Source organism: Grampus griseus (genome assembly GCF_964374135.1).
Source record: "Grampus griseus genome assembly, chromosome: 7".
In the NCBI taxonomy this organism is placed as follows: domain Eukaryota; kingdom Metazoa; phylum Chordata; class Mammalia; order Artiodactyla; family Delphinidae; genus Grampus; species Grampus griseus.
Window position 1 is genome coordinate 11,363,970 of NC_139001.1, and position 10,742 is coordinate 11,374,711.

At 39.3% G+C, this 10,742-nt stretch overlaps 1 protein-coding gene across 1 annotated transcript in view; it reads right to left on the minus strand.

Annotated features, from left to right (window-relative positions):
* The window catches only part of COL4A3 (collagen type IV alpha 3 chain), a gene marked incomplete at its 3' end in the record, with an annotated part of 130,582 nt that overhangs the window by 30,234 nt on the left and 89,606 nt on the right, over positions 1-10,742 (minus strand). The window contains exons 24-30 of the mRNA XM_082657679.1: positions 8,952-9,022; positions 7,974-8,156; positions 5,859-6,027; positions 3,515-3,607; positions 2,800-2,901; positions 841-938; positions 123-273 (exon numbers count right to left, since the gene is read on the minus strand). Of these exons, the coding sequence (XP_082513805.1) occupies positions 123-273; positions 841-938; positions 2,800-2,901; positions 3,515-3,607; positions 5,859-6,027; positions 7,974-8,156; positions 8,952-9,022 (867 nt within the window). The remainder of the gene's footprint in view (positions 1-122; positions 274-840; positions 939-2,799; positions 2,902-3,514; positions 3,608-5,858; positions 6,028-7,973; positions 8,157-8,951; positions 9,023-10,742) is intronic.

A 10,742-nucleotide genomic window follows, 5' to 3' on the forward strand; every position in this document is an offset into this window, starting at 1 on the left:
GTTCAATTTATTGAGCTGGAAGTTTGAGAAGAGTTCTTCACCCCTAGAGCACCTACACATTCAATCTGCAGCATTTTAGCTGAGCTCACAGTGGAGAAAAGCAATCACACTTGCTATTTTACCTCGTGGTCCATCAAGCCCTCCAGTTCCTGGAATTCCGGGGAGACCTGGAAGTCCAGGGAGTCCACTTTCTCCCTTTTCCCCAGAGTTGCCTCTTTCTCCTGGCAAACCTGGTGCTCCTGGCTCTCCAGGCATGGCTAGCCCTGGTTCTCCCTATAGCACAGAAATTACGTTAGTTTTACTGTATCATGCTTGCAAATCCTTATCGACTATTGACCGGTCTTTAGGGCTATTTACGTGAAAATAACGTCTCCGTGATGGAGGTTCTATGTCCCTTTTGTACAGTCACCACCATTCCATCCACTTTCCTTTTTCAATTGTAGTTGCTGACTTTTTAAATAAAACTGTGCTTAGTAATTCTTCATAGCCTCCACTTTTTAAGAAGACTGTGGAATTTTCTGTAAACAGTCTAGATGTCTCTCCTTTTGATAGTTTTTCTCATAGATATCCACGTCTGTTTCTAGAGTTTTCCCATTTTAAGTACTCTGAATGTTTCTGAAGATTAAGGAAGAAATAGAGAGGCAAATTGGTCTTCTTACACCTTCTATTCTCCTTTCTAAAGGGGAGTGATGGTTCAGAGAAACTTTTAAAAAAGTCGGCATCTTCATCATCTACAAATATATTGACAATTTCTACACACAAAGCATCCTAACTGACTGACTGTAACTGCCCCTCCCCTCCCCTCCCCAATTATCAGTCTGAATTTTAATTCTCAAAGACCTTGACTCCTGGGAGGCCTGGCTTTCCAGGTAACCCTGGCTTTCCCATTTCTCCAGGACAGCCTGGTGATCCTTTTGTTCCTGGAAAACCTCGGTCTCCTACAGAGAAAAAGATAACAAAGGTTGTAAGACAGGTCTTAGAAGATTCTGAACAGTAGCTCTTAGATATTTTTATGAAAGTTTAAATGATGAGAATGCCAACCGCTAAATTAGCACTTTAAAAAAGTCAATTCCAAATCAGATTAAATTGGTTCCCAGTTTAAAAAATTACCTTCTCCACTCTTGTTGTTTAGCACCACTAAAGTTTGAGCAATTCTTTAAACCACTGATACCGAATGACCATTTGGGTGCCTTTTTTAAAAAGTGTATTTTGCATACTGTGTACAGCCAAATGAATTTTTAAATGTGTCTATATATCTACTCAAGCATGACCCAGATTGAGATATAAAGCATTTCCAGCATCCAGGTAGCCTTTCTTAACCTGGGCTGCTCAAGAGAATTACTTCCTAAAGCTCTATAATAGCCACTGAACATTAACTTCTCTTTTACGCATTTATAATAGGAGAGTTGAGAAAGGAGTTAACACACATCTTTTTCTCCGGTCTGTGGTTCAAAAGAGGAAAGCCTGGTAGAGCAAGGCTGCGTTCAAAGAGTTCCTTTGTGCCCCTAATTTGACCAGTTTCATTTATTTATTTATTTTAGCCATGTCGGGTCTTAGTTGCGGCACGTGGGATCTTCTTTGTGGCATGTGGGCTCATAGTTGTGGCATGTGGGCTTCTTAGTTGCGGCATGCATGTGGGATCTAGTTCCCCGACAAGGGATAGAACCCGGGCCCCCTGCATTGGAAGCACAGAGTCTTACCCACTGGACGACCAGGGAAGTCCCTAATTTGACCAATTTTAAATTCACAGTTATTTCATGGGATTTATTAGGTTCAACTGGGAAATTCTGAATCTCCACTTTCAAGAAGCCCTTATGCTAGTTCTGTTTCCCATAGTTTACAGTCTCCTTCCAGAAGGCAAATCCATAGGGTGACAAGCTAGGATGCAACGTCTCAAGGCAGGGTCCACGAAGCACCTGGCTAAAACATGGGCCAGGTTGCATTACTTCAAGATCACTGGGAAGAAATCTAAGAAACTGGAGTCAAAGCCATTCTTGGGACCATGTGAGAAATGTGACTATGTTTTCTATTTCAAATACTCATAAACTGAGATCAATATTCCTATATTTGGGCAGAACTGATGGGTGATAAACATTGCTGACATATTAATGTAAGAGTTGAAGCACCAAAAAATGGATTATATTGGGATAAGCACTTTCAACAATATTGAAACAAACATGAAATTATCATAAAATCTGAAGTTCTATGGGACATCGCAGGGACTGAGATGACTCATATGCCATCCTGGACAGGACTTTGATGTATGTGTCAGCAGGGAGCCTCAGGTTACTGTTTGAGTTCTTAGCATCTGGATTTCTTTGGAGTGTTTTCCCACTTTGATGAGAAACAGCATTTTTCCCTAAAGGAAAATAACTTCCATAATTTATTTGGGAGTATATAGGGAGATCAGCTATCTGTGATTTAACAGTTTTTTTTTTATTATAAAAGAAATGTATAAGGTGAAGAAATGTGTAAATGTACAAAGTACAGGCATTTATTAAGAAGAATAAATTCCTCCTAATCCCACAATCAAGAAGCATCACTATTAGCATTTTAGTGAATTTCCTTACGGTTTTTTTTATGTACTTTAAAAAATATGACTGCGATGAGATTGCATAAATCAATGTGAATTCTCCCTTTTTCGCTAAAATTATTGTAAGGTTTCTTTCCCATTTAAGACTGGTGGAAAACATCATTTTAAAGGATTAAATGGATATTTCCTATATTATTCATTATACGCATTTATATTTTATAAATATCCACAATGAACCTTACGTTTAAAAACTTTTTAAAATTTACCCTTAGGTCCAGGAGGCCCAGGGAATCCGATTCCTGGAATTCCTGGTTCACCATCGGGCCCAGGAAGACCCAGATCACATTTTCCTGTGGATCCAGGGATACCTTAAAAACATGCATACATTTACATCAGTGCCTTCCCTTTATCTTGCCTTAAAACAAAATGTTTGTTTCTCGGTCATCCCAGATCTTTTCGAAAATTAAGAAATAATAACCCCACCTTCCTCCCCCTTTCTATGCAATGAGCTAATCATTAGGAGGTGCAAATAATTTTGAAAATATAATTTAACTCCTAAAAAGAAATATTCTCGATATCTTGAACTATATGTCTCCCTCCATCAATGCAAAGTTAAGTTTTAGACGATGTTGGCAAAGAAGGTAAGTTTTCAAATGAAGAAGCTGTGGGAACTGTCCTGATTAAACACCAGCCCACATTCCTTGCTCCTCCACCAAAAATCCATGCAGATTGTTCTGCATTCCAACTCCTCTTAAGTAATGGTAGAGATTCTGTTTTGGAATCAGAAGTACTAACAGGAATAATCTGGGGAACCTCATAGGACAACAGCAAGTCTCCTGTCTGTTGGCTTGTCCCTTCTGGCCTGCACTGTTTTTTTTGGAGCCAGTGACTATATGCTTTCCTTAGAATGGGAGAGTTATAACTAGGAGAGTCAGGGTGCCATCTGATGCCATGTACCAGATGTGGCAAAGGGATACTCACCAGGTGGACCTTGGGGGCCAGCACGGCCTGGGGCTCCAGGAGGTCCTGGGGGCCCTGGAACTGGTGTCAAAACACCGATTTCTCCCTTAGGACCTTAAGAAAATTTGCATCATAAGATTGGTGTGCATATTGAAGTTTTCTTTCTTCAGAAGGGAAAAACACAATTATAAGGGGTTCATAAACATACCCTAAGGAATATAAAAACTAATCTGCTTCCATAGGCTTCAAAACTGGCTTAAAGATGACCAGCTCATCTACTATTGTCTAAGCCTTGTTTTAATTAAGAGCCCAACATGCTGGTCTATTAAAAGAGAGCCTATTTTTAAAAATATTGATAATATGGAATTCAGCCTAACTGCTGGTGAATACTAGTAGGATATTTATTTATTGGGTGACTAGTTTTCACAGGAAGGCAGTATGGTTTATTGGACAAAACATGAAGTGAGGCCTAACAAGTTGATCTGGGCTTGATTCTTGGCCCTGCTTTTTTTTTTTTTTTTTTTTGTGGTACGCGGGCCTCTCACTGTTGTGGCCTCTCCCGTTGCAGAGCACAGGCTCCGGACGCGCAGGCTCAGCGGCCATGGCTCACGGGCCTAGCCGCTCCGCGGCATGTGGGATCATCCCGGATCGGGGCATGAACCCGCGTCCCCTGTATCGGCAGGCGGACTCTCAACCACTGTGCCACCAGGGAAGCCCGGGCATGTTTTTTAACATAAGTTCCTCATGTGTTGAGAAAATAAGGCCTGTGTCACTGGTAAAGATTTGAGATAACATTCTGACCACAGTGGCCAATATTAAAAACATGTTAGTGATCAGTATTGTCCATATATTCATATATTTATAGAAAGAATAAGTTTACAGTAATGTGATGGGGAAAATTTGGTAATAATATATTTTATGACAGTGGAGTCCTTCACTAAAAATTCACATTTAGAAAGAACAGAAGAAGATTTGAAGATGGATTAGAAGAGGGCTGAGTAAACTTTTTCAGTAAAGGACCAGATAGTAAATAATTTAGACTTTATGGCCCAGGTGGTTCTCTGTTGCAATTACTCAACTCTGTTATCCTAGTGTGAGAGTAGCCAGGAACAATCTGTAAATAAATGAGCATAGCTGTGTGCCAATACACCTATATAGACACTGAAACTTGAATTTTATATAATTTTTACATGTCACAAAATATTATTCAAAAGGTTTTTTCCCAATCATTTAAAAATATAAAAACCATTCTTAGCTTGGGAACTATACATGAGTGGGAGGTGGGCTGGATTGAGACTGAGGTCTGCCATGGTTTGCCAATTCCTGGATTAGAATAGCAGCCTCAAAGGTAAGGTGCAGAAAAAAACACACATGTATGAATAATCACAAAATAAGATTTACATATGTGTGTGGACAGAAGTGCATGCATACAATTTATAATATACTGGTGACCCTTGAACAACACAAGTTTGAACCACGAGGGTTCACTCATTCGCGGATTTTTTCAATAGTAAATACTAGAGTACTACATGAACTACAGATACGGAGGAACCACACATAGGAGGGCTGACTCTAAGTTATACACGTAGAGGGTTGCCCGTCCTAACTCCCGCGTTATCTGAGGGTCACCTGTACGTGAATACTACTGGGGATACTGCACTCAAAATTTTATTCCTGGTGATGGAGGCTATAAAAAGCTTTGGAGACCAGTGGTTTTTTGGGTCTCTAAAGTGATTTTAGAAGTAAAAAACGACCATGGTAGCATTATTTGTTTAACACTGTCAGTAACGTGAAATTCTCATCTTTCGCCACGTTCTCCACCACAGATAAACATTGAGGTTCAGATCCCTCCTGAATCCCGCAAGTACGTTCAGTATACGTAGATCCCCAAATTAATGGGACTTTATTATCAAGACAACTTTTCTTCATTTGTCTTAGATACTTTGAAGTTTTATTTAGAAACCATTTATGAGGTTATGAATCAAAAAGAACAAATTTGCAATAACATGAGTGGGCCCTGGGCCCAGGAAAAGGCTTCTCAAGATCAATCCTATAGGTTTTTGCCTTCCCTTTGTTTATCGTAGCTAACTTCCACTCATCTCTTAGGATCTATTCACTCCGTGTATTTATATCAGTAATGAAATTTCCAGTATTCCTAGGAAATATCAGCTGTACTGCTCACTAACAGGGAAAAAAAGGATTATCTCTACCACATGCTACATGTTATTTCCCAGTGTCTACAAGTTGACATCGTCTATTTACTAGAAGCATGTTTCTATTCATTAGTCTTGAGGGAGTTTCACTAGCGCTAGGAACCATCAACCCACTCCACAGGAAAACAGGACTGGAAAGAAAACTAACCAACCGGCTTCTCCAGGTGGTCCAGGGGCTCCAGGAAGTCCTTGGGTGCCCTTTGGACCAGGCTCTCCCCAAGGTCCATAGTCTGATGGTCCAGCCGGTCCTGCAGGTCCTGGGGACCCAGGGATGCCAGGATCCCCTGGAAGACCCTGGTCTCCCTTCTCCCCCCTCAGGGCCTGTATCAATAGAAATATGTTTGGATAGTGATTCGTCCAGTATCCCTTTACACAGGCTAACCTCACCGTGAATATGAATACCAGTTAGGTTGTCATGGAGAAGATCTTGAATTAAAAAGCAGTTGTTACCTGAAGGGCATTGTTCCTAAAATAAGAGCACTGAATGATGTCTGTTGTTTTACCCTTTGGAATCCAGCAACATTTCATTAACTCTCTTGAGTCCCACTTAAGGTGTCCTACAATGGGATGCCACATATGACAACAGCCCCAAAAACTTAGCTCAAATTGGCCAACAACTCAAATGGCATTAGAGGTGACATTCATGTTACTGGCACATTTCTAAAATAAAACCAGTACAGCAAACTTTAATTTGATTGGTTTTTCACCAGGTATTTTCATTATAAAGGAGATATTCTATCTATAGTAATTTTTTTCTTATAAAACATTTTTTTTGTTGTTAATTCCATAGTCTGTCACTTTGAAAATGAGTTGTTTATTTTAAAGAAGTTGAATTTGACAAAATAACCGAAGTTCCCCTTCTTCTCCAACATGGCCCCAAATAATAAATTTGACTGGATTTTTCATTGTTTAGTGTCAATGCAGGACTGAGTAATCCTTCTTTCATAATTGCAGGGTGTAAGACTCAAATCAGTTCCTTGATTTTCTCTTACTTTCTGGGACTTTTTTACTGGAACTAATAAAAAAAATTAGGGCGATGCAAATGGAAGCATCACGTGAACTGTCTTGATATCAGACCAAAAGTGTTCCCAACTCCAGCCCTCTTTAAGGATAACTGCCACTCTGGAGGGGCTGCTGACAGTTTGCCAAAGAGAGTCTGAAACATTGGCCCTGCTAGCTGCTTCCACTCAAAAAGCGTTTTGTAGTTAAAAGGTTTAGGAAAGTCTGCATATCACATCCACAACCTGGGGAGTCACCACTCATATTCTCATACTAAAGGGTCTGTGAGTGAATCTTTAAATTTGTTTGACGAGTTTCTCTGCTTGAGGTGAAACCCTTTGTATTGGATGACACTGATTAACCCTGGGAGAAACTGGGATTTTATAAAACAGGCTGGGCAGCATGCCTTGCAAACTTCTCAGATACATGCGATAGGTTCTCAGCCTCTGCCTCTATGACATTTAAAAACAGATTCTGGGGACGAAGTGAGAGAGTGGCATGGACTTATATATACTACCAAATGTAAACTAGGTAGCTAGTGGGAAGCAGCTGCATAGCACAGGGAGACCAGCTCGGTGCTTTGTGACCACCTGGAGGGGTGGGATAGGGAGGGTGGGAGGGAGATGCAAGAGGGAGGAGATATGAGGATATACATATATGTGTAGCTGATTCCCTGTGTTATAAAGCAGAAACTAACACACCATTTTAAAGCAATTATACTCCAATAAAGACGCTAAAAAAAAAAAAGATCCTGGTAGGAACCTCTCACTTGAACGTGTGAGAGATTCCATTCCATGAAAAGAAACAGAATTATATAAACTTAAATACAGTAAATGACAAAACATTTACCCAAATGACAAAGCCCTAACTATTCTGTCCTCTTATGCATTTATTTTTACTTAAAAGAATGAACATTGTCCCCCAAATGTTGACTAAAACTTTCCATTATTAATCATTTTCTGAACTTCCCTATAAACTCATTTGATACAAATGTGGAATTGTAACTTGTGTATGAAACAAGGTCATTATCAATGTAGAATTTTCTATGGGCTAAAAAAACCATGGAGTGCTATTTTTTTTTTTGTCAAAATACTATAAATATTTGTTCGGGTTATTACTGCTCATTTGAAGATGCCTAATCCTGCAGTTAAAGGGATGAACTGTGCTGAATGGCCAACAATTTTTTGAAAAGAAATCATCTGATGTCTTAACTTTAGAGCCCTTCATTCAGAGGGAGGGTAATTTGAAAAAAGTGTCTAGATACCAACCGGTTCTCCCTTAGGTCCTGGTAATCCTTTTACTCCCGGAGTTCCAGGAATTCCATCCACGCCCTTTCTTCCAGGATATCCTCGGAGCCCTGGATCCCCTGGGGCACCCACTTGTCTCTCTGGCCGAGATGCTTCACCTTTTTCTCCTTTAAGTCCTGGATGACCCTGATCACCCGGCAATCCCTAGGGTGGTACAGACATGAGTCTATCTTGCATTTGGGTACAGTTCTTGTGTCAATATTTAAAAATGTCAATAAGAACTTTTCAATTTTAATGAACATGAATTTTTTTCCAGACCCTTTCTTTGGCCCATAAGTAAAATTTCAAGCTATTTGGCTTTATCTTTTTCTTCCAAAACTATAAAAAAAATTCAATTAGTGTAATTCAATGCAATATATATACAATAATATAATTCAATATGATACAACCTTCATCATAATTCAGATTATGTTAGAATACTGGTAAATTTCAATATGCATCTATGGATAATTTGATTTAAATATATTTATCCAAGTATAACTTTCTGATTTAAATTTTTAACAACTTTATTGATGTATAATTTACATATTATAAAATGAATCTTTTGTAAGAATACAATTCAATGATTTTTGGTAAATTTACACATTCATGCCACAATCACCACCGTCCAGTGTTAGGATGTTTCCACCACTCCTCCAAATTCCCGCAAATCTATTTGCAGTCCATCCCTGTTCCCAGCCTCAGCCCCAGGCAGCCACTGATCAGCTTCTGTCTCTGATAACCATTTGAAATGATTATAAATTCATTAATTCATTCACTTATTCTTTCGCACATCATTCATTTATTCATTCAACCAACAAGTATCTACTAAGTGCTTTACTATTAAGTGCTCCTTGCCAGGCACCAAACTGACAACCTATATGGGGAGCAACCATGTTTCCAGAGGGCTCCATTTTCCAAATTGAAAGTAAATAAAGCTTTAAAACCATGAAATCTTACCGGAAATCCTGGAAGACCAGCACTTCCTGGGGACCCTGGGATTCCTTTAATGCCAGCTGCCCCTTGTCTTCCTGAAAGCAGTAAATTATTAAGTATACATTGAACACAAACTCTGAACAGCCAGCGTAATGCAGTATGTGAAGAAAATAGGATGTCTTCTTCTGAAGAAAGAAAAGTTCTTTATTAAAACACACAGTGCAAGGTAAGAATGGGAGTAAATAACTGGAATAAGAGATAACATTCAAAACAAGAACTCTTAAATTTTAGCTTCCTAAAATTCTTGTCTTTATAATTTTAAGGAGACACATTTTTTTCTCCTAATGATAAAAGTAATGGGTGTTCATTGTAAAAAAAAAATACAGAAAGAAGAGAATAAAAATCACACATACGGGGGCAGTGGTGGTGTGATGAATTGGGAGACTGGAATTGACATATATACACTAATATGTATAAAATAGATAACTAATGAGAACTTGCTGTATAAAAATAAAATAAAATAAAATTCAAAAAACAAATCACGCATAAATCTACCACCAGAAGACAGTATTTGCTAAAATTTTCATGTGCATTACTCATAAAATTATATATCCATAAATGCATAGGACTCATAATACACTTTTTTGGAATCATACTGTACATATGTCAATAAATATGGACTTACAGCTTCCCTTTAAATGGCTGCATGGTAGCCTATTGTATGGGTGAACCATCATTCATTCAGCTAACAGCTATGTTTAGACATTTAGATTGTCTTATTCAACTTTAGTTGTTGTAAACAATGCTATGATAAATACCTCTGGATATTTAGTTCTGCAAATTTATCCAAAGATTTCCTTTACAATAAATTGCTAAAAGTGTAACTGCAGGTCCAAACAGGTACAAATCTTTCTGAGGCTTTGTATATCGGTTGCCAAATTGCGTTTTACTGTATGATTTTATACTTCCTCTATTTAACTATCTCTGTAAAGAGGATCTCTTTAGAGGATCTTTTGGACGGATCTCAGGTCAGTTTATTAACAAATGTTTATTCAGATTTTTTTTTTTGGCAAGATCTAAGCCAGGAGAATGTTTTGTATAGTAATCCAAACAGTTTTACTGCTTATGTATCTCTTTGAGCTATACCTGTAGTACCTCAAATGTAGGAAAACCAAGGAATATACAGCAATGCGACCGGTTGGTTAGCAGCAGTGAGCTACCTGCCTGCAACACTAACCTTGGGCCAGAGATCGCTCTGGGGATGTAGGAAAATTATGATGGCTTTCCTTTTGTTCTTTACCTTCCTCCCTTCCTTTTAGTTGTTGTTTTAACATTTCCCCCAGAGACTTGGGCCTCAAATAGGAGCTGTATGAAGAACACTGCCCCCTGTTCTTTGCCCCATCCTTTCCCGTCAGGCTGGTCTCAGGGAGTCAGGGGGCAGTGACTGCAAAGCAACTAAGGCCTTCATGAAGAAGTGGGTAGGATTTGAGGGTGACAAAGGACCCCTGCCCCAATGCATGTCCTCTACTGGCTGGCCACAGTGCTCGCAGCTGCCACCGTGAGCCTTTCTTCTTTGGACTGAGACCAAGCCTCCCCGAAGACTCTGTGTCAACGCAAATGTCTACTGGATGGTGGTAACATGCAAACATGCTCTTATCTCCAAAGGTAGAGCTTTTGGCTCTTAGCTCCTAAGGTAGAGCTTTGGATTAACTTGGCTCAAAGGGCAGCGCCTGGTACAGCAATTAAGGGGTTCCAGTGTAGAAGGCGGGAGCATGTCTCCAGAGGAGAGTGTCTGGACTGGAGTCAGGCTCTACC